We start from the raw sequence: 25,657 nt of genomic DNA, 5'->3' as shown, positions 1-25,657 counted from the left end.
CAGATATTCAGTTTTATAAAAGCTACAGATCAAGATAATAATTGCACCTTTTCTTTACCCTGACTTCAAGCTGCAGAGCCTCATTTGCACCTTGGGTTTCATGTGCTGGACTTCTAGTCCTCCACCCAATGGGAAGCACTGTTGGTTCTGAATCTTTTACACGAGTTGAATATCCAGCCAATTTTTGCCAGTTCAACAGTCCTAGAGTCAAATAAGTACTACATATTTCTCTTCTTATGAGGTTTTTAAAGCTTTCTTATTTTATAGTAACATATTATTTTTAATAGTTTAGAATCCCTGGACTATTCACTCCTCACTTTGCAGATGACTCTTAAGGAAGACTGCTGGGAACTTGGCCAGTCGATTCTCTTCTTTCTTACCAACATAACCTTGAGCAATGCACAGTCAAGACACTATTAAATCTCTATTCTGCAAGCATGGCTTTTGGAATATAACAAAAATGGAAATCAAGTTTTTCTTCCATGATTTTTAAACTCACTACAACTAAATACAAATTCTAATAGCCACATGATTTTCCTGCCACTCAAGTAGGTCAGAAATTTGATGAGCACTCTAGGTCATTAAAATCAGTCTTACTTTGGTGACTTTTATGCTCAGTCTTGTGGAACAATCAAAACCTAAATTTAGCTGCATTTTTGACCTCCCTTAGCAGGGGTCAACTTTAGGGAAACTGATCACCCTCTGAGAAGAGGCAACTTGGCATTTCCAGTCTCTCTCTGTTCTTTCCATCCCAGCTGCTTCTGGTCCATCTGGTGTTGGAGCCTGGGGAAGGCAGGGGGAAAGGAGGGAAGGAAAATTCTGACCTTTTGTTTCTCTGAGCTTGACAGGTGTTTAAAGGACAATCTGTTTTTTTTTCTTCCCAGAGGCTGTTTTAGAGTTTCTTGAATTTGAGGGTCTTTTAACTACTGAGAAACATCTCTGGAAAAGGTTTTTAAAATCACCAGGTGACATTGTCAACATGGGTCAAACATTCTGTCACCAGGATTTGTATATTTCTGACCCACTTTTAAGGAGAGGCACAGAGTTACTTTCCAGTATTCCAGCTTCTCTCTTATTCTGCCCTACCACATAGGACAATAACCAGAGCAACTGTCTTTAGATATCTCATGTGCCTCACAAGACACTAATCCTACGTTGTCAAATCAGTGTTCTCAGAGAGGTTCTTTTGAGGTCAATATCATGGCATTTTTCCTTGAGGGATAGAATAAGACTTGCAGCATGGTCAAGAGCTTTTCATAAAGATTTCACTCACTTCTTCAAAATACCTCTTTCACGAGGTATCTAAAAACCAGTCCCATAATCTTGATGACCTGTTATGTAGTGATCTTTACACCTTAATCTAAATACCCACTTTACTCCTTATCTCAGTCTCTATCTCAGAAAAGTGAGATTTTTATATAAATTTTGGGTGGGGCCTTTAGTTAAACTTTTAAATTGTTTTTTTCCTTTTTTTTTTTTTTTTGTCTCTGCCTTATTTGATTTGGGATTGTCTGAAAAACCGCATGATATGGTGGAGTTTAGTCCGCATACAGAAGGTTAGGAGAATGTCATTTGATTTTGACATCTTTTAAACAGTCTTAGTAATCATTTTTCACTTGAATTTTTATTTTAAAACATATATTCCCTTGGCTTTGAAGACACTGTAGCCAGATCTCCATTACTAGAAACTGGATGGTCTTTCTAATTGATACACATATTATGATGTAGATCAGATTTTCCACTGTCATTACCCTGGCCCAGAGCCCCTTCTAGTCCCTACTCTAAACCTAGGGGAAAAGCCCTCTATGGATTGCTCCCTGGTCCCTTCTGCTTTGTTCTCTGGTTTTCTGTTGAGACAGTAGCTGGAGTTGGAAGGGTAGGAAGGAGAGTGAATTTAGGATACCTTTTACCTGCTTCCTCTACCTTCTCCAATATGGCAGTGGCTGTGGGGTTCCCCAAGTAGAGTTCCTACTATGAGCCTCCTTTGCCCCATCCAGCTCTCATGGGGAACTGGTGACCCAAGATCTACCCCTTGTCCTGTTGGTTTAGGTTTCTATTGCTGGCAATCTCTTGGGGCCCCAACATCACTTGTTGTTTTTTTAGCTTCACCTGTACCTTCTTTAAAACAATAAACTACTTTATGAAAGCTTTGCTATTTGGATCCCCCAGGGGAGTTCTCCTGGGCCCCAGACTGCTCCTTCTACATTATTAGTAAGTGTCACTGAGACAGATAAAAAATAGTCATTCATATATCTGACAGTTTATGAATGACTGATTAATTTTTACATATTGTGATGTTTTTGTACTAAAAGAAAAAAAGGCAAGTATTTGTCAATATGAATAGATATTTGTTCACTAGGTTATCTTAGTGAACTTTATACATTAAAAGATGATATATTTATACCTCTTATCAACATATACCTTTATATATATAAATTATATTCTTTCTGCATTGTAGAATTCATAAACAATAGCAAAATACAATATATTACAATTTACATTGCTACAGAAAAACTTCTTGAAACATTTTTAATTCCAACCAGTGAAAAAGAATAATATATGTAAAGCCTTATTTCCTATTATTGGAGTCTTTATTCAAATGAAACAAATTCTCATTCTGACACTCTAACAAGTAAAGAGTGTTTTCCAATTTTATCTACAAAATGAAAAATGTAGTTATTAGAAAATGTTCTCATTCCAAAGTTAGAATTCTCCATATATATTCAGAAAGCATGCCGTGTTCGTCCTCAGAATTGGTAGATGGTGGTGGCATTAAAATGAAAAGATTTGCCATGAAGTGATATTATATGACTTTACTTTGGACTCCCAAATGATAAATTCAAAAGAGATGCATTTTTAAATTTAATACCAAGTGTATGTTTATATAAACACACATAAAAAACTTAGTCACTCATCATGAATAGTCATGATTTAATCTTTAATTTAGGAAATGAACCATTTTCTGTTACTTCCTTGGTCTTCCTGGTAAAAATGAGGAATCATTTTATGAAAAGTTCAAAGGGATTCCCTACATCTAGGAGTTTCAGAGGGACGGCAGATTAGGGCAATAGCAAACAAAAACTGGTGCTTTCAGAGGATAAGAAAAGTCCCACGGGACTTTCAAAATTAAAATGCATTGAAGTACTTAGGTCTGTCAACATTTCACTAGTAAGAGGGATAAGTTCAAAAAGTTCTACCTCATTTGCTAGATTTTGCTTCTGTAAGGCAGAGATCAGCCACCTAGCAACAGCACAAAAGATTCTACTCTGACATAGTTAAACTCATGCTGGCTGAGCAGGAAGAAAAGCCGTGTAGGATCAGGGCAGAGCTGGATGGCCTGCAGTTCAGGGCCACTGGGGAGTCTGGTTTGGGAAATTGTAAAATTCAGTCTGAGGAATGACTTTTTGTCAGCATTCTTAGAAGCTCAGGTCTCTGAGCGCCTCCATTGGGCTATGTCTCCAGCTCCCCTTCAATACAGGACATTGGACACATACACACATCATGCGGCAAAGAAAGAAAAGATGTCATTTTCCATCAACCACTCCCTCTTTAAAGCTTGGTTGTGCACATGCTAATAAATTGATAAAGCAAAAACAGGGTTGATGAAGATGAAACATTTTCCTATGCATCTCTGTTAGGATGGATTAAAGGAGTGAGCTTTTGGAAACTCCTGATTCTTATACCATAGACAGCTATCTCTTGTTCTCTCTTTTAGAGCAATTCCTTTGGCATGAGATACTGCCCCAGAAATAACCCTCCACTTTTCTTCTCGGAGGACAGAAATATCCACTTAACAGTCAGGTCATACCAGAGACCTTGGAAAATATCTGGATCACAAATCCCTGTCAGCAATGACCAGTGAACAAAATCTGGGCCAAGTCCTTCCTTGAATAATGGCCTCCCTGGATGAGCCAACAGGTCATGCAGGAGGTAAGTACCTCAGATCACCAGAGAAATGCAGGTTTCAGAGATGAAAGCTGACCGCTGTCGTGGGAAAATTAAAAAGAATTTAGGAGCTAAGTGTGCAAACACATCACAAGGTTTTCTTTCTGGGAAAGGGGCAGAGAAGGAGCATTAGGTATTACTGAGCTGCTCATTTTCATGGCTCTGTTAGTCTGAGATGAAAGGAGAGTCCAGCTCTGGGAGAGAGGTAGAGAGGAGGAGTTGGTGATCTTGGTGATAGCCTGACTCCCTTCACCTTCAATTACATTCCTGGTATGTCCTTCCTGCTTGGCTCTGCTGGAGGCAGTAAGAGTGTAATGCTTTGTGACAACAGGGAAAGGAACTTTAGGGACAGGTGCATTCATCTAGAGGACAGATAGTTAAAAACAGTCAGTTGGTTCTACTTCTTACATATTGTAACTTAAAAAAATCTGGTTTTAAAAATGCTTTTCTAAGTGACAAGAACAGAGCCTATAAAAAAATGCAAAAACAAAGCATAAAATATGTCTCTGCATCCAAAGGCTATCTTCTCTAGAGCTCACTGATGGTTCTTAGTAGTTGGTTTTGTAGCCTTCCAGGCTTCTTTTTGTTTTCACATAAAAGCAGTTAAAACTATCTCTCCCTTGAAATAGGATGTTAATAAACATGTTATTTTGGAGTTTTCACTTTTCATCTATCAGCTTTGAAGCTTTCTATGTCAGGATTTCTAGCTTCCATTAAAAAAATGTTGTACAGTATTCCACACTGCACTGTATTGAATGCTTGTTTGCTTTCAATGTGGAGCTATTGCATAATACCCCAAAACCACGTGTTTATGTTTATATTCCTTACTAATATGTTAGTAGTCTAGAGTCCTTTGAGTTTACTGAGTTAAAGAATGTGTGTTGTATTGATATTTTGCAAATATACTGCAACTTTGTCTTTCCCAAGACATCTTTTCCTCCAATGTGTGTATTTAGTTTCCTTAAGGAAAAAAACAAGTTATATTCCCACAAGCTGTGTAGAAAAGAGCAGAGGCAATTACTAAATGTTGTGAAATTTTTTTGGTCATCTTGACAGGTCAAACCAGGAATCCAATGGTTTACCTAGTGTTTACTTGTTGATACGAAATTATTTTCAGATGTGTTAACCTTTTATATTCCTTTGTCTATAAATAATCTTCATCAACTATATGACATAATTTTTATTGCTTTAAGGGAAAATTATATGCATTATAGTCAATCCTTTCCGTAGTATTCACTATATATTTTTCTCCTGGACTACTATCTCTTTCAAACTTATGTTCACAGTTTCTTTAGCCATATTGTAGTTTTAATTTTAAAAACCAATATGGTTGAATTTTCACATTTATCCATCTTTTCTTTTATGGCTACCTAGAAATGACATCGATACTCAAAGATTTTAAAATATCATCTCATATTTTCTCTAGAAACTTTTATAATATTTCTTTGCATATAGATTTAATAATTATGCAATTAATTCTTGTGTAAAATCTTAATAATATTTCATAACTGGCTAACCAATTAGTTCTAATACCAATTATTGTATAATCTAACCCATCCATTCTCATTAGCTTGAAATATCACCTACTTAATAATGATTTTATGTAACTACATTATTCTATTTGAAGACTCTGTATTTTATTTTAATAGTCTATTGTCTATTCTGTTCCAGTTTCACAATATAATGACTTCACAGCAAGTTTCTCTATCATGTACAGAAATTACTAATCCTTAATTTTGGATTTAAATTTTATATTTATTTTAGGTGAACTTTAAAATCCATTTACCTATTTCAAGACAAACACAAGTACAATGCTTTAATTACATTTAATTGACCAATATAATTAATTGGTTGTTGGGCTGGTTTTGGAGTTCAGTGATAGATCACTTGCCTCGCACATGTAAGGTTCGATTGTCAGCACCACATAAAAATAAATAAAATAAAAATAAAGATATTGTGTCCATTTACAACTTAAAAAATATTAAAAAATTAATTGGTTGTCATTGGCATAATATCAAATATTGATAGTATTAGAAAGTACTTTGTCCATTTTTTTCCTGTCCATTTATTCAAGTTATTTTTGAAGTTCCTTTATTTGAGCTTTTTGGTTTATTTTATGTGGTGGTAAATATTTGAAGTAAGTACAAAACTGTATGAATTTTAATTACTGCTGTTGCTTCAGAATAGAGCTCTTACCTTGTTCAGTTGTTATTAGTACCAGTGAAAAAGAAATTAACCCAGTCTTGTATATTTATCTTGTATCTTTCTACCATGCCTTTTATCATTTTAACAGTACTGCAGTTAATTTGCTTGGATTTCCTAAACAGCGAATATCTGCAGAAATATTGGTATTTTCTCTTTTTCAGTATGTAAGGTCTTACTTTTTTTTTTTTTTTGGTTTTCCTTTACCTAAAACTCCTTGAGCAAATCCACCATTTTAAGTGCTAGTAGACTTTATTAGATTTTTTTTTTCTTATTTATGGTTTTAAGGAAAAATATCTCACTTAAAAATTATTTATTTTAGGGCTGGGGATGTGGCTCAAGCAGTAGCGTGCTCACCTGGCATTCGTGGGGCACTGGATTCGATCCTCAGCACCACATAAAAATAAAGATGTTGTGTTCACCAAAAACTAAAAAATAAATATTAAAAAAATTATCTCTCTCTCTTTTTCTCTCTCTTTCTCTCTAAAAAATATTTATTTTAAATGGGCAGATAAAATTATGTATGTATGGTGTACAAGATGATGTTTTGAAGTATGTATCTATTGTAGAAATATAAATCCAGCTAATGAACATATATATTAGCTCACATAGTTAACTTTTTTTGTGTGTGGGGGGGGACATTTTACATATTTTGGGCCAATTTTGGTAATTTTAATTTTTTTTCTATAAAATTGTCTCTTCTACATGTTGAACTTGAAAAAAAATATATCTGCTGGCTTCTCTATTTTACAAAGATATATAAATGCTGTCATATTTAAGTTGACTTTGTAAACTTTGGAATGATTTTCGTTTGTAGTGCACTCAAGTGTTAAGAGTATATTTTTTTAGCCCTTAGCACTGGATACTATGTTTGAAAAAAAATAATAACAGTTGCCATAATCTTACATTTTGATGATGAATTTTATATTACTTTGTAAAGAACTATTGTTTTTGCTATAGATATAATTAACATAATGCTAGGCAAATAAATGGCAAGTAGATTACTAGTGCCTGCAATGGAGACACAAAGATTTTTAAATATTTTAAAGTCAATAAAACAATTATGGATTATCCATTTCAGCAATACAAAATATCCTCTTTCAATTCATAGCTCCATCATGGTAGTGAATGTTAGTTGTTCAAGCAAATGTCCATTTTCTTCCTCTGCCTTAGAAAGAAGTTATGTAATTTTTTTCAAGGTCATGGACTTAGTAAGTGTTGGAGCACATATCCAAACTCAAGTTTACCTATTCTTAGAGTCAAACCTCTGTCCTCCTTTATACACTTCATATAAGTTATGATTCATAGGCATATGGGTTCAAAAATATCTCTAGAGAGGAGACTGTACATGATTTGAGACACAAGTTGGTCAGGGAGTCAAAATGGGAAGGTGTGAAATGGGTAAGTAAAACAACACGTATGCTTATGGGAATCAAAGTGTACAGTGTGTTCAGGACCTGCAAACAGTTGAATGCAAATAAAGATCAGTTCTAGATTTTCTTAGGGCATTTGATTCAAATCCATACTCCTAGAATCTTGAGCCATTGAGACAAACTCCAAAGAGGCAACATATTACAAGGGTTGAGAACCTCAGAGCATAGATCCTATCAAAAAGACTTGGGATTGAACTGAGTTAGAATCTGTACTCCACCAGTGTCTTGCTTTTTTGTCTGTAGGTAAATTACTTAATTTCACCAAGTTTCACCTCTTTAAATGACAAATTAGGCAACTTATCATCTGCTCTATAAGTTTATGTTAAGGCCACAGTATATCAAACTGAAAAATAGTAGCTAACATGCAATTATTGACAATATCATAATCTTTCAGTCATTATTTTTAACATTTTGAATCATAAAAAGCTATAGAATAATTCTGATGACTTATGTCTTTATTTTCATTGACTTGCCCCAGGCAACACTATTTCTATCCTGGGCCCAAGAGACAATCCATACCTGTTCTGTGTTCCCACTGCATTCTACTATTTGGATATATCATAGTTTATGCAACCAATTTTCTATATGTGGGCATTTATTGTGTTACAAATATTTTTAAATTATAAAAATGCTTCAGAGAGTAGGCCTGGTGGACATGCATCCTCATATTGTTAGAGTTGTACCAGCAGAAAAAATTCTAGAAATGGAATTGTTAGGTCAAAATGTAAATGAATATACAGTTTTGCTAGAGATTGCCAAATTCATCTTTATAAGAATCGTGACAGTTTGCTTTTCCACCAGCATGTTGTTCAGAGAAGAGCTGGAAAAAGGCATCTTCATACAAATTTAGTTGCTTTACTCTTATGAATGTAGTATAATCATCCCCCCCCCCATGTATTTAAGTGCAATGGTAGATAGTTTATGTGTTAATTTAACAGAGTAAAGGGATGCCCCGATAGCTGGTAAAATATATTTTCTAATTGTGTCTGTGAAGTTGTTTCTGGAAAAGATTATCATTTGAATCAGCAAAATGAGAAAAAAAATATCATCCTTACTAATGTATGTGAGCATCACCCAATATAGTGGGGCCTGGACAGAAGAAAAAGATGGAGAAAGGTGAACTCACCCTTTCCTTTTGTGATGGAAGATTCCTCTCCCACTGTCCTTGGATGACAGAGCTCTTGGATGGCTAGTCTTGAAACTCTGGGATATACATGAGCCCCTGATTCTCAGGCTCTATGCCCTGGACTTGGAGTTACATCATTCATTGTCCAGCTTTCAAACTCAGACTGAATATGCCATCATCTTTTCTGGTTCTCCAGCTTACAGAAGTCATTTTGTGAAAATTACTATTTTTTTTAGATTTGTTTACTTAATTTAATTAGGTATATATGACAGCAGAATGTGTTTTGATTCTTGGATGCAACTGCAACACAACTTCACATTTCTATGGTGGTACATGATGGAGTGTCACACCATATGTGCAGTCACACATGTACCTAGGGTAATGATGTCGATCTCATTCTACCATCTTTCCTTCCCCCATGCATCCTTCCTACCCTCCCTCTCCTTTGCCCAATCAAAGATCCTCGATTTTACCTGTGCCTCCCCCTTCTGCCTTATGGATCAGCATCCACTTATCAGAGACAACATTCAGCCTTTGCTTTTTTGGGATTGGCTTACTTCACTTAGCATGATATTCTCATTGATTTATTGATTTACTTGCAAATGCCATAATTTTACTCTTTTTTTAATGCTGAGTAATATTCCATTGTGTATATATCCCACATTTTCTTTATCCATTCATCTGGTGAAGGGCATCTAGGTCATTTCAACAGTTTAGCAATTGTGAATTGTGCTGCTATAAACATTGATGTGGCTGTGTTACTATAGTATGCTGTTTTTAAATCTTTAGGGTATAGAACCTAGTGGGATAGCTGGGTCAAATAGTGGTTCTATTCCAAGTTTTCTAAGGAATCTCCATACTGCTTTCCAGATTGGTTGCACCAATTGAAGTCCCAACAGCAATGTGTGCGTGTGCCTTTCCCCCAATATCCTTGCTGACATTTATTATTATCTGTATTCTTCTTTTAACATTTTTTTTTTTAGTTGCCAATGGACCTTTATTTTATTTATTTATATGTGCTTCTGAAAATCAAACCCAATGCCTCACTCGTGCTAGGCAAGTGCTCTACCACTGAGCTACAACCCCAGTCTTTGTATTCTTGATAGCTGCCATTCTGACTGGTGTGAGATGAAATCTTATTAGAGTAGTATTGATTTACATTTCTCTAACTACTGGAGATGTTGAACATCTTTTCATATATTTGTTGATCGATTGTTTATTTTCTTCTGAGAAGTGTCTGTCAGCTCCCTAGCCCATTTATTGATTGGGTTGTTTGATATTTTGGTGTTAATTTTTTGAGTTCTTTATATATCCTGTAGATTAGTGCTCTGTCTGATGTGTGTGCAGCAAAAATTTGCTCCCAAAATTTAGGCTCTCTATTTACCTCACTGATTGTTTCTTTTGCTGAGAAGAAACTTTTTAGTTTGAGTACATCCCATTTATTAACTCTTTATTTTATTTCTTGCACTTTTGGAGTCATGTTAAGGAAGTCGGGGCCTACTCTGACATGATGAAGATTTGGGCCTCTGTTAGGCATAGGGTCTTTGGTCTAATTCCAAGGTCCTTGTTCCACTTTGAGTTGAGTTTTGTGCATGCTGAGAGGGTTTCATTTTCATTTTGTTGCATATGGATTTCCAGTTCTCCCAGCACCATTTGTTGAAGATGCTCTTTTTTTCCTCCACTGTATGTTTTTGGTGTCTTTGTCTAGTATGAGATAACTGTATTTAATTTATGTGGGTTTGTCTCTGTGTCTTCTATTGTGTTCCATTCGTCTACATGTCTATTTTGGTGCCAATACCATGCCATATTTTTACTATAGATTTGTAGTATAGTTTAAGGTCTGGTATTGTGATGCTTCCTACTTTACTCTTCTTGCTGAGGATTGCTTTGGCTATTCTGGGTCTCTTCTTTTTCCGAATAAATTTCATGATTGCTTTTTCTATTTCTATGAGGAATGACATTGGAATTTTATTTGGAATCACATTGAATCTGTATTGTGCTTTGGGTAGTATGGCCATTTTGTCAATATTAATTTTGCCTATTCAAGAGCATGAGAGATCTTTTCACCTTCTAAGGTCTTCTGCAATTTGTCTCTTTAGTGTCCTATAGTTTTCATTCTAGAGGTCTTTTACCTCTTTTTGTTAAGTTGATTCCCAATTATTTTATTTATGTGGATCAAATCCCATGGACAGGTCCTCTTCCCCATTCTCCCTTTCCTATTGGTTCTGTTTCTCAGGAGAACCCTAATCCCTAATATTAACATTACTTTATACATTTTAAAAGGAGTATTTTATTGATTGTTTTGCTATGATGTTGGGCTTTCCCTGAATTTTAAAATAGTTCTTTATTAGGGATATTTAAATTTTTTATGACATATAGGATGCAAGTATTTAGATTACCATTTGTCTTTTGATATTGCAATATATATTCATTTTTATACAAATACATTACAATATTTTTTCCATGAAAAACGATATTACATATATATTTTTACATAGTTAACTTTCATTGGTACCCCTGTCATTGACTGCATTTGGATTCAAGTTATTGACAGAAGTTTTTCCTACATTCAGGTTATAGAAAAATTCAGTATTTATTAAAGTGTTTGTGTGTGTGTTTTATTCTATGGATATGAATTAACAAAGGGAGAATTAACAGCTTTATGATGTCCACTCATCTGATGCATCTTTATTTTTGTGTGTGTATTGTGTGCGTGCATGGTTCTACTTTTAAAGTATGAGTCCAATTTCATCTTTTGCCTAATTACGTAACTAGATGCACCAACACTCTCTTTAAAAAGGTTTATCTTCATCCAGGGATTTGAAATGTCATCTTTATCATTGACTAAATTTTCAAAGGCATTTGCATGCATCCCTAGACTTTTTATTCTATTACACTAGTCTAAAATATCTAATGTCAAACACATATACCACATTATTTTAGGAATAAAGGCTTCATTCTATTTATAGTAGTATGGTTATTCAGACCCTCATAGCTTTACTGTTGTTCCATGCTTATGTTTCCATAATGTCTAAGTCTAATTGTTTACCCCAGCAACTGTGATTTTTCTTTGTAGAGGCTGTGTTAGAATTATGAATTAAATGGGAGAACTAATGGCTTTAGGATATTAAGTCATTCACCCAGAGGAAAGAATGTCTTCCATTGGTTCAAGTACTTCAGAATTATTTTTATCAGATTGGTTTGCTTTTATTTTATGAAACCTATTTTTATTTTTTTAAAAATCTCTTTGTTGTTATTATGAATAATTTATTTTTCATTTTTCTGCTCTAAATAGTTTTGCTTGTGTATTTAAACTATTGACTGATATTAATTGTTGGAATTAATTTTTGTCTTTGATTCTCCAGAATTTCCAGGTATGCTAGCATAATAACTTCTTTTTTCAATTCTCTCTCTCTCTCTCTTTCTTTTTTTGTCAAATTGTATTGGCGACTACCTCTGGCACAATATAAACTATCACAGAAGGTGGTTAACCACTTGCCTTGTTCCTAATCTTACCAAAGTGCTTTTTGTGATTCTTTATTGAGAAAGAAACTGATGAATCTGAAATAAGTTTTCTATGTAAATATATGAGTACACCATAGTGAATCCCACCACGGTGTACAATCACAAGAATGGGGTCCTAATCAGAGTAGGACATATTCCATGCTTGTATAATTACATCAAAAGGAGTTCTACTGTCATATGTAACTAAAAACAACCAATAAAAAAAGAAGCTGCATTTAGATGGAAGGAACATATATTAAATCATTTTCTTGTATTATAACATTAAAGATTAGTTCTGTTCCGTTGTTTTCTTTTCCTTTGTAGGACTCCAATTATATGCATGTGCTTGATCTTCCATTTCAGCTACTTCCTTTTTGATACTTTTTAGTTTATATCATCTTCATTTATTTAGTTATTTTCCTGCCTTTGTTTAAAATGTCTTGACAATTTTATATTTAAATCTATGTTCTCTTGGAAATTTATAATTTAATCTTTCTTTTTATTTCATTTTATTTTCGGAGTTCAACCAATTCAATTGATTGAATTAAATCCTTTACTTTCATTCAATTGATTGTTAATGTTTTGTTGTCCATTTTTGTACTCGAATAAGGTGTTATGGGCTTATTTTTAAATATCCCTAAATGCTTTTTTAAAAAGCATTTTAAAAAATGCTCTTTTTTATTCCAGAATTAATTGGGAATTAATTATAATTACAGCATTTTCTTTTTTTAAATCTTTGTTTTGGGAAGGATGAAGGAAGGAATTTGTCAGCTGATTTTTTTAAAAACAGTGGCTTTGTATAGTGGAAATTTTATTGTCTTTTTATTTTGTGGCTGGGACTAGCAATTTGAGATGGTTTACAATATTCCTAGTTTAAGAGCACCCTCTTCTGTCATTGTAGCAAAGCGGAATTTCTTTAATGGATGACTTTTTTAAAGCAATTTCTCTCTTTTTTTTTTAAAGTAATTTCTCACATTTTGTACTTAATATACTTCTTGCTGCATACATAGAAATTCCCAAGTGGTTCATTTGCTACATTTGGTTACAGTAAAGTCATTAGCTCCTATCTCAGTGCATTTAAGAACATATTTTAAAGTAGTGATGATTTTCCTAGAAATTTCAGGACTTCCACTTGCATTTATTCATTCATCCATTCATTTAATCTTCAGTCAACACATTCAGTCAACACATATCCAAAGAGCTCTTGCAATATCAAGTATTATCACATACAGGTAATGAAAGGGTATTGCAAACATGACCTTTCTTTTCTAAAAGAAAGAGTGATCCACTCTCTTATATTGCCAGGTTTCAAAGGCAAAAAACGAGGAATTACCATTTCTATTACCTTTTAAATTCCAAGTTAAAGTGCCTTTTTAATATATGAATTTTCTAGGAATGGCAAAAAAAATTCTCAAAAGGTTATTTTCCTTTTATAATTTTATTGTTGATTTCTTTTATTAGGACACATACACATATTTTTGAGCAAAACTTCTAGAATTTTATTAGGGGTTCATTTTTAGTTAAATACTTGATAACAGTATCAATATAATCCCTGAATATGAAAATTACACATATTCTTTACTGTTATAAAATAATATGAGGTAAAAATTACATGAATGGATATGTGTATATAAATAAAATTTTGTTTTTGTTTTGAGTGTATTTTTAAATTGAACATGTCTTATTATATTTAAAAATAATTTTTACCTTCAATATTTTTACTATGCTGTTTGCTACATTAACATTATGCCTGTTTAAACATTTTAGAGTGTTTAATTCCACATTATTCTTCCTTAAAATGTGTTTATATTGTAAATTTTGTTTTTGGCATTTGTAGTGACACTACTATTTAGTTTTATTTCCACTTGACAAATCTGTTTGTTCTCATCATTTGTTTTATTTGTTCTTCATCTAGGTATAATACTTGTTTGAACTTGAGTATGCTGAATTAGGTAAAATTCTATATGACTGTATATACTCACATACATCCCAATTTGATAGTCTGGGCTTTGCTTGACTTTTTCATTTTTACATATACTGTGATTCCTGATATATGTGAATATATTATTTCCACTTATTTTTGCTATGTACTTTTATTTGACACATCTTCCTATTTCTCTCTTTTACCCACACTGACTCAATGGATCTTTTTAGTTTGCAATTCTTTCCTCCTTTTTCTATTGGTTTGGAATTCATATTATATACCTTAGTCTATTATTCTGACAGATATGTTGATACATCAAAATAATATAATAATATAAGAATCCAGCTTCCTTTAGCTGAGGGACATTTTTCCTTTGTCCACTCATCATTTGCATCCTTAGCTCTCAAATATGTCCAACCATTAATGTTTCTTAAGTAAAAGAAAACCATTGCATACCAAGTAGTTCCTACTCTCATGAATAACTAATTATAAACCCCTGTAAACCAATTGTTCTATAAAATTCCTTGCTCTGAGTCTGGCAGGTACCATCTGGAGGTTCTTTCTGAAGGCAAAATCCAAAGGCCTTAGTGATAAGACCCTCGGAGAATAACAAAATTCCAATATTATGGAGAGACCTGGATAAAAAAATGGACTTTGGTTTTCTCTCCTTGGTTCTTTGGCTATCTACAAGTGACAAGGATAATGAATTTTCACTCTTGGATATAAAAGAGCAGGGCTTGAAATAAACCCACCACTTTTCCACGATAACACTACAGTTGCTTTAAAACTCTGTATTCTAAAGATGAGTTTTCATTTAACCTTAATTCCAAAAAGAAAACCTCTACATAGGGGCTGGGGATGTGGCTCAAGCGGTAGCGCGCTCGCCTGGCATGCGTGCGGCCCGGGTTCGATTCTCAGCACCACATACAAAGATGTTGTGTCCGCCAATAACTAAAAAATAAATATTTAAAAAAAAAATTCTCTCTCTCTCTTTCTCTCTCTCCCTCTCTCACTCCCTCTTTAAAAAAAAAAAGAAAAAAAAAAAGAAAACCTCTACATAGTAATGAGCTGGACATTAACTTTAAATTAGAATTAATTTGATGTTAATGCTAATTGGAAATAGTTTATCTTGCTATTTGGTATTTTATTAGCACATTTAAATTACGGAATTGGGCAAGGATAAATGAAAGGATAGGTATTAGAAGAGTATTTGTAAAATCAAATATTTAAGAATTGAACATTCATTAATAGGACATTAATGAGGTTAGTTAAATTATTATATAACCATACATTTGAACATTGTATGCTACATGGCATAAAAAGAGTGACATAATAATATTGATGTCTATCATTCCTATAATATCTTTGGTGTGCCAGGCCCTGTTCTGAGTATTTTACATATAAATCTCACAACCATCTCACAAGGTTTGTACTATTCTCTTTTTCATTTTACTGAAAAAGAAGCTAAAACATGGGAAAGTTAATGAATTTAATACTACAGCACCAGTAAGGGGTGGTCCTGGATTCACATGGACTGACACAGAAGAATAGACATGGTATTTTATGAGAGAAAAAAAATCAAGGTACAACATGATATGTAAGATATAATTCACATTTCTGTAAACACATGAACTTTTGTGTGTACACCTGTTTGTAAAGGGAAAAAGGCCATATTCAAAGAGATATAAATCATACTACCAAGTAGGCCTTAGGTGCTGGAATGTTCTACTTTTTGCCTTATAGACTATCATTTGCTTTTTAAAAATGTATTACAATACACACACACATGACTTTTGTACTGCAGAATTTTAAAGAAGCAGAGTTCAAATGAAGATACTATGGAAAGTTGCAAAAGTTATGTTTTCATTCCTACATATATAGATAGCACTAATTGTAAACATTTATTTATAATGATAGTTCTTCATAGCTATTTTGCTTTTTGAAAAGTCTTCTTTGCTCTGAAAAATAATACACTAAAATATTTGATGGACTTCCCTGGTAGAGAATTTCTTCCTACATTTTGCTCCATTGATTTCCTTTCTTAAGTTTCAATCTCCTCTGTCAAATCTTCTTCCCAACCCTAGACGTTTCTAATCTGAGAGAAAACAGTTTTTCGCCATTTGGATTTCAATTGCCAAAGTTTATTTAAGTTCATAAAGATGTTGTCAAGAATACAAAGCCCTTTGCTTGCTTAGCTGAAACTTTCTCAAATCTTTGTGCTTACCAGCCTGATAGAGTTAGAGGACTAAAATGCAAAACTTCTTACTATAAAAAAATTTGACATTAAGTGACATTTTTCACTTGTGACATCATTCTTCATATTTTTCAGGAGATCATAGTGACTAATATTATGCATCCCATTTTTTTAATCAAGTAATAGTTTAGGATAAATTAATTTTCACAGAACCGATACTGGAAAATTTATATAATTTTATTGAGATGTGAAATTAATTACATAATGAGACAAAAGACTTCAAGAAAACTATTAGTAACTCAGTTTCAATTATGTTAGAGCTTGGGTTTAAATATATTTCATGATAAAATTGCTGTTGTATTAATTTTGGGGAAATAAACTACTTTTCTTAAAATGTAAGTATTGACTCAAAAGTATGTAAGGACTTAAATGGGTATTAATCATTGCTTTTTGATAAGTATGTGTGTTCTGATATGATTTGAATATCAACCTTCAATCAGTTTTCTAATAAGAAAAGTAATATATCCATTGGCCTTCTAGATTAAAGAGTCATAACACAAACATAATGGAATATGCATCATTTCCTTTGGAGTTTGAAATATTTTTTGCTCAATTCCCTACAGGGTGAGCAGGGAAAAAAAGTCAAGCAATCTTGTATATGCAGTATAAGTAATTCCCAAAAGAAATCACAAGTTCTGTTTTTGTTTATTCTATCACTGATGATGCAAATGTATTCCTTATCTGTACTTTAACTTAACTTAAAAACATCCTTTACATAAACCAGAAAATGGTCTTATTTTATAAATTAATTTTATCCTTTGTTGTTAGAAAAGAGAAAAATGGAATTTAAAATAAACAGTGAGAAAGGAGATATAAACCCAAGTTCATCTGCAAAAGGAGGATATCCATATCAGAGAAAAATCTTTTAAAAACCTGATATAAACATTCAAAATGAGGAATAATGAATATTATTAAAATGATATTTCACATTTGGAAAATATTGGAAAGCATGCAAAATCACATAAAATCATTGTCATTTTTGAAATACACTCCCATCTTCTTTTTCTCTTATGCATATAGATACATGCAAAAAATGTAACTATATTTACCTTAATAATCTTATAAATAATCATATATTGATTGATATTTTATTATAAGAGCCTCAAATAAGTAAGCCAGCTGCAATAAATGTTTATAAAAAAGACTGTTCCTTACCGACACATAGGACCATTTTTATCCACCACACAAATCCCACCATTTTTGCAATAATTTAATGGACACTCTAAAAAGAAACATCAAAAAAGAATACAGTTAATTATAAATATTATTAGGAAGTAACTTATATATAATTGTTAGTTATTGCATTAAACCTGATCTCTGAGAGTAAATGGCTTCCAGCTTGTGAATGGCAAAAGAATTCTAGGCTAGTTGCCTCACCCCTAAAATTTCATCATGGACTCTTCTGTCCTGGGTGGGTTCATGTCCTTCATATGCCTGAGTGAGACGACTCTGCACCTTCTTCTCTACTGCATTAGGTACAATCTACCTATTTAGAATATATCTTCATGATGTGATTGTACTGAAATCTTTTGTTGACTAGAACATTTCTTTCATTCCACACAATAGTCACCATATCATGGCTGATTAATGCTTATCATGGGAAGCCTTGTCTTTTCGGTAAAATAAATGATTCATGTGCATGTGTATATCTTTGTCCATACACCTGGCATAGTTCAAGCCAGTCCTTCTTGCCCCATGACCTATTTCATTACTTGCATTACTCCCTAGTTCTTGTTTAGCATGAGCATTTATTTTCAAAGGCAGTTTTTGAATGGGTCAAAAAGAAACTAAGTATTTTCACATTGCTTCTATTGAGGACAGAGTTAGCACTTTCAGCTCTTCATACTGCATTCATTTACACTGCCTCCTTGTATTCTCACTGCACAATTCTGATCCACTAAGAGCTGCCAATTTTCCTGTTCCCTTAAAGCCTGACTTGAGTTTCCTGGCTTTTTTTAAAAAATACCTTCTTTCTTGCAGGATACCATTCTTTCTTTGTTGGGCTATTTTAACTCCAATACCTGGGTGAAAACCTTTACTATCTTTAATTTTTAATACAACAAAATATTCTTAGTACCACTTGAAAGTCTGGCACTGAGCTAGGCACCAGAAATGTAATAATTAATAATATTGGTAGCTCAAAATGGCTGGTAATGCTGCAGACACTGAAGCCAACTGCCTGAGTTGGAACCTCAGCTCAATTTATTAGCTGTGTAATATATTGAGGAAGTCAGTTAATCTCTCTGTTTCAGGTTTATCTCTATAAAACAGAATTAAAAATAGTTCCTATCTAGATTTATCTATAGAGTTGTTGAAACTCTTAGAAAAATATATAACTCCTACTATGCATTTAATAAATACAATTTAAAAAATATACAGCCATGATTTCTATTGTCATTGATATTCCAGCCTCACAGAGGATGCAAAAAATGTAAGAAGGGATTAAAATATGGTATGAAAAGTAATCTCTTGGGATGGATTTACCAAAGGTGACAGAGGCATCCTGGAGAGTACCTCAGTCAAATCTGGGGAGTCAGAAACATTTCTGAGGTGAATTAGTGGCATTTATTTAGCAGGAATGTGATGGTGTAAATTTATGCTTAAAGATCTGGACATTCCAGAAGAACATGTAATGTGTTGGAGTAACTGGAGGAAGTCCAGCCTGGTTGGATTGTTGATAATATAAAGAGGCGATGAGAAAAAGAGAAACAAAAATCCAGCACAGAGATACTCAAGTGAGACTAGGAGTTTAAGAAGGGGAACATCAGAGTCTTATAACAATCTAGGAAGAAATTATGATTGCGTAATTGAATGGAGTGGGCAGGGGTGGAGGGCGAGAGCTATAGGAATTAAATAAGTATTTAAATGGTGTCATTGTAACATCTTGGTGACTATTTGAAAGAATCAAAGGTGGTTTTCAAACTTTTGGCTGGACCAATGGCAAGTGATGTTTTAATTCATTGAGCTGAGTTATTTATGGAGAAGGAAGATATTTAAAGGGAATGATGATGCTAGGTTTAAATGCCCAAGGGACTTCCAAGTGGAAGGGTTTCACAGGTATTGGAATCTGTACATGTGACCCCAGGTGAAATACCAGTTAGAGATATAGACCTGAAGATTCTCTTCAGACGCCTTCTTTTGCCTTCCAGATATTATTCATTTCTAGGAATTCTCCTCAAATCATTTTTTTAAAATATTTTTTTTTCATAATACCTTTATTTTATTTATTTATTTTTATGTGTGCTGGGGATCAAATTCAGGATTTCATATTTGCTAGGCAAGCACTCTACCACTGAGCTCCAGCTCCAACCCTTCCTCAAATAATTTTGAGATCATTATTTTAAGTACCATGGAGTCACACAGATATAATTGTTGTTTTTATGGAAGTAGACCAACCTTAGTAGAGAAAAAGAAACCCATTTACTTCAGTAGAGAAAAGGTACTGGTCATGAAGTATAGTAAAAAAGTGAAGAAAAGAGACAGAGATTCCATTAAGGCAACATTCACTGACTTAAATATTGGAGGAAAAGTTGTTCTGAGAGATTTTCCAGCCAATCATTGAACACGTGGAAAGAGATGCCAGAGGCATTAGGAAAGAGGAAGTCAGAAGAGAGGGAAGTTCGAGGTCAAAACTGAACTATGTCATGTGTCTAGTATGATTTTTGGTTTCAAAAACTTTTAGCAATTTGCTTTCCTAGGAGTATATTTTCCATCTTGGCCTTTGTTTATCTTCTTTATTGAACTAATCAGAGAAGTGAGGTGTTGAGAATAAGAGTAAAGAGCAACCCCCACCGGTCATGTACCATTGAATAGAATAGATATAAAGCTTCCTGCATAAACAAGATATTAGCTGGTTTAACTAAAATGAGTCCACCAATATGATGGAGCACAAGTAGACCTAAAACTTGTTAGGAAAACATTTTTATGGTTATTTTTTTTCTTAAGTACACTTTTTAGTCTTCCTCAAGCAATGGTTTTATTCTATTGAAAAACCAGCGGAGTGTCTGATACTGCAAAGCATCAGAGTACATAAAGCACAGTACTGCTGCACATTTTCTTCTAGGGTCATTAATTTTTACTTTGATTAGAGAGAGTAAAACATAGACTCGCTTTACATCAGAATGACTGTGTGAGAATCTAAAGGCATTTTCTTGTGCTGTACATCACAGCACCAAATAAAGAACACAAACATTGACTGGAACAAGGAGGGCATCCTGGTGTTTTGGAGGGCAAAAGATTTATAGATTGTTTCTGCAAGAAGTTTTTATGTTTCTATCTTATATTCAGGTACTTTATTCATAATTTGAAGAGATGGTGTAAAGGTATTTTTGCCTTTAATTTTCTCAAAATAATTTCCAGTGTTGAGGATTGGGAAGGGAATGGATATGACTAGTTAGTAATGAACAGTTAGTTTTTCTAGTATATAAGAAGTAGGAATCCACGGGGGTGGCATTAGAATTAGCACAGATCACGACTTTTTTTGCTACAATAAAATCTTACTGAGTTCTGTGTCTTTGGGACCTTTAAGTCCCAGGTTCTTCATGTATAAATTAAATATTATATGACTTCTTTATAGTGACTTCTGGGAAAATGGAACTCAATTTACTAAATTTATTTGTGACATTTCTACACTAGTGGATGGTATATATGAGGTGTTAAATAATTGTTCTCATTCATCTCCACATTGGTTGGAGTGGTTCTCTTTGTTATCTTTACAACCTAATTTCATGACTACCTCTGTCCTTCTCAATCCTCTCCTCCTCCTTTTCCTCTCTCCCCCCTAACATTATAATCATATCACTATGCAAATTTACTGAATGTCTCCTATGTGTCAGGATTTTCCTAAGAGTTTTACTGTGTCCTCTCACTTGAGCCTCATAACATTAAGTGGCATATGTAATAACCATCTTCATTTTACAGACCAGGAAACTGAGGCTTCCGTAATCAACATAACTTGTTTGATTTAATAAGTTATATATAAATAGCAAAGAACCATTTAAACTGGACTAAATCCTGTTCAACTAAAAATGTTAAATGATTCACTATTTAGTTCAGGATTTCAACTGCATGTGATTCTTAATATGAAGGCTCAGAAAACCCTGTGAGTCATGTGACATCTACTTGCTATCACAGATAAATATGCACATACACAATAATCTGCATAAGGTTTGAAGAGAACTACGGATCCTATGTACCCACCAGAAGAACTTGAGAGGCAAGCCAGCTCCCAAGTGGGTAGAGATTATTTTCTTCATCTTGAATCCCAGCACAGGGAATGGAGGAGAGATTACCAAGTCTAGAAACTTGAAATAAATTTCATGATACTTGCCTGAGAACATTTTCTGATTTAGTTTTGTTTTCTTTTTAAGCCCTTCTGAAACTTTATTAACCTATATTGTTATCCTCATCCTCATCCCCATCAGTATACATTACTACATATATGACATTATATTTGTAATATCCCATCCTACAATTTGATATTTTTAATTTCTTTTTGTGTGTCTTTGTGTACTGGGAATTGAAAACAGGGGTGCTTTACCAATGAGCTACATCCCAAGCCTGTTTTATTTTTTATTTTAAGACAGATTCTTGCTAAATTGCTGAGGCTGGCCTCAAAGTTGTGTTCTTCCTGCCTCAGCCTCCTATGTTGCTAGGATTATAGGTGTATACTACCATGTCCAGTTTTAATGCCTTTTTCTAATTCTCCTTCAAATGCATGATTATCATAATTAGGGCATCAACTTAGCATTAATTTTATTAAACTCTACCACTGCAAATAACTAGAGAAACATTTCCCATTTAAGTTTAGCCAGGCAAATTCTAGCCAATAATTTTCTGTTTCATAAGCCACTGAAACTTGAAAATAATCTGCCTTTCCAATGTAATTTAGGAACAGACAGGATTCACTGAAATATACTTAACAGTCTGAGCTTGATGGTCTTTTAATGTCCTAAACCTTGAGATAGGTGAGGCCAGATGTTTGTGGTGTATTGTGTGAGCACAATGGGGATTACTGGATGCTGAAAGGATGGGGCCCATAAAACTATATAAAACCAAAAAACTATGAAATGCTGAACTACCTAAAAGGAATATGATGTTTGGAAAAAAAGAAGAATATACAACGTACACCGACAAAACTTTAGCATGGGTGAGTCTCTGTAAAAACAGAAGAATGCACATTATCCTATTTGATTGATAAACCCTAAAGCATATAAAATATAAATAGAGAAAATGTAATATAATATGGATTTTATTTCTGAAACCTGTGTTTCACTTGTTCTTTATTTTACTCTAATCCAAGAGCTGTGTCAATATGACCTGCAAATGAACTGTAAGTGATTGGTTCTCGACTGAAACAGGCAGCACAACAACAATATGTCCTCTAGTATTATCTACAGGTTGCCTATCACTTGGCTTAAGTGGCAAGGCTTCTGTTTTTCTGACCCTATTTCTAAAGGTAGATCATGTCAAAGCAGATAATAAAGCAAAGCATGTTTTGACTTGTGCTCAGAAAGGACTGTTCTAAAAAAAAAAAAAAAGAACTTACCTTTATGTAAATAATTCTGGGTATGTCAGTACTGTGTTTTAATAGTTTCAAAAGAACAGGAGTATCTCACTTTTAGCTTTTTTACTCTTTAAAAGAGTAACCATATTTTCTTTTGGGTACCTTATCTGAAGTCTAAGCATGCCTGGTACAGAAATAATGCCAAAGAGCATTGTTTTTGCATAATATCTTTGTATATTTTATGACAGGAAATCTGCTCACTTTTTTATTTCCTATCATACTCATAAAATTCAGTGCTGAGTACTAGCTTATAACTATAAAAAATAAACCCTTTTTGCACTATGATTTGATTATAATATCATGTTTTTGTCATTTATTTTTCTCCTCTCCTGAAAGAGAAAATATATTCTTACCTATATTTGACATAAAATATTTCCATTTTATTTAGGAGCTATGATTATTTAAGAACAGCCAAACTATCCACAGTGTTGGTGAGCTAGAATGCACGCCAGAGCTCCATTACACATTACAACAGCTCTTAAGATTGTATATATCATTTATTACTGATTTCTATTATCTTTTAGTTGCGACAGAATTACATTGCCCCTATCTGTTATTTTATGTATCCTTCATGAAATAAAAATTCAATTATTCAGGAGGGATGTTAACAATAGGCTATAATAAATTAGATAATTTCAAAGCAGTTTTGATAAAATATCATCACTGATATACATTATCATCTCTCATTCTGCATAAGTGCTTCAAGGTCATAAGAAATAAAAATGAGAGTTAATCTGAAGTGTAATAAATCTTTAAAATACACAACTAGAACATGTAAATAGATAGCTCTTAGTAAGAAGTAGAGAAAAGTATAATTACTTAAAAATTAATAATGTTAGATTATATAGGATATCTTTATTATAGAAACCAAGAAATTTTCAGATTACTAAATACTAACATTCTTAAATTAGACTACACTGAGTTAAAATTACATAGTCTTTTCTTTAGAGAATACTGTGTGAAACAAGCATGAGTCCATTATAGATGTATTTTTATTTTTTTTTAAAAGTGGCAATTAATATCAACATTTTCCCTGCCCCAAAACAAATCACAGAAATTCAATTATCTAGGTGCAGTGGAACAAGTCTATAATCCCAGCAGCTCAGGAGGATGAGTCAGGAGAATCACAAGTTTGAGGTCAGCCTCAGCAACTTAGTGAGGCCCTAAGCAAATTAACCAAATCCCATTTCAAAATAAAAAAAAAAATTAAACAGGGGCTAGGGATGTGGCTTGGTGGTTAAGCACCCCTGAGTTGGGTTGAATCCCTGGTACCCCCACCCCCACCCCAAAAAGAAAAGAAACATTCAGTTAGTCCATGATTGCTATTATTTAGAAAGTCAACCTTTAATATTTTTCTACTACCTGCAGGTTAAGGTATTGGTTCATACAACAGAGAATATTTGAATGGAAACAAAGTACCTGAACAGCTAGACTCATCTATTTGGAAATCCATGCAGTCAGCAAAGCCATCACAGCGCTGGTGAGCTGGGATGCAGCTGTTAGAAGAGGTGCATACCAGAGCTCCATCAGAACAGCTCTTATTGGCTAAAATAAAGAATCATGAACCTGGTTATAAGCATGCCTTTATTTTTTTTCAAGTATTTCTCTTAATGAAATAATAAGACCATTTATTATATTACTGTTCAGTTTTTCTAGACCTATATTTTAGAAAAACAGTTCTTTTTGAGAAAAATTTTCATTAAGTTGAAAATTTCTCCCAAATTTTTGCCAATAGAATCATTTCCCAAATACGTATTTTTTTGGACTGAATTGTGCATATTCCCCTCAATTGATGTTGAACTCCTAATTGTTAATAAAATAAAATTGTTAATAAAATAAAAAGTCCCATAGGAGGTAATTAAAGTTAAGTGAAATCATCAGAGCCTAATCCAATGTTACAAATGTCTTTACAAGATGAGAAATACCAGGGATGTGAATGCATAGAAGAAAGGCAGCCACCTACTAGCCAAGGAGAGAAACCAAAGGAGACTTCATACCCTCCAGTGCCTTGATCTTGATCTTCCAACCTCCAGAATTGTGAGAAAATAAATTTCTGTTATTTAAGCCATCCAGTCTGAGGTATTTTGTCATCGTAGCCCAAGCAGAGCAATACAAGAACTATGTTGTATTACACATAGAATGTACTGCATGCACTATAAACTCTTAGTTGATTTCAGGAGTCAGCTATATGTCTTTGTAGATTTTTCCTCTCTTAATGTCTCTAATATTAAGTGTAATTAATTTGACAAAGACTGCAATTTCTTTTAATATTTAACTTCCAAATGGGGTGTTAAGTCTTGAGTAGTCACTGGATACCCAGTAGATCTACGTAATGGCATACAAGGAAGTTCAATGTACTACAATCTTGTTCCTCTACAGCATCATGACCATGCATCATGGAATAATAATCATATGTCCAGGGATTCTTTTTTTTTTTAATTAGTTACACATGACAGTACAATGATCCAGGGATTCTTGCTGAGGAAGAATTCATTAATGGAGTGTGATCTGACTTCAAGGGACAAGAATACTAATAAGTTATAGATGCCATGCTCACAAGACTTTGGTTGTTTCGGAAGAAAAATACCTTATTGATGTCCTTCAGGAGCACTGTCAATAACAAGCTGGTTCTGCAAAGACTCCTCCTCCCTTGGATGAGAGTCTGCATACATTTACTTATATCTTCTGTCTCCACTGGGAAGCT

The 25,657-nt window shown here is 33.6% G+C and overlaps 1 protein-coding gene across 1 annotated transcript in view; it reads right to left on the bottom strand.

The window, feature by feature from the left end:
* Nucleotides 1-25,657, bottom strand: part of MALRD1 (MAM and LDL receptor class A domain containing 1) — a gene marked incomplete at both ends in the record, with an annotated part of 684,412 nt that overhangs the window by 95,509 nt on the left and 563,246 nt on the right. Inside the window, 2 exons of the mRNA XM_081298191.1 lie at nt 17,544-17,610; nt 24,373-24,498. Of these exons, the coding sequence (XP_081154317.1) occupies nt 17,544-17,610; nt 24,373-24,498 (193 nt within the window). The remainder of the gene's footprint in view (nt 1-17,543; nt 17,611-24,372; nt 24,499-25,657) is intronic.

This window comes from Spermophilus citellus (genome assembly GCF_964194105.1).
Source record: "Spermophilus citellus genome assembly, chromosome: 6".
NCBI classification, from domain to species: domain Eukaryota; kingdom Metazoa; phylum Chordata; class Mammalia; order Rodentia; family Sciuridae; genus Spermophilus; species Spermophilus citellus.
This window is presented reverse-complemented; position numbering and strand designations above follow the sequence as displayed.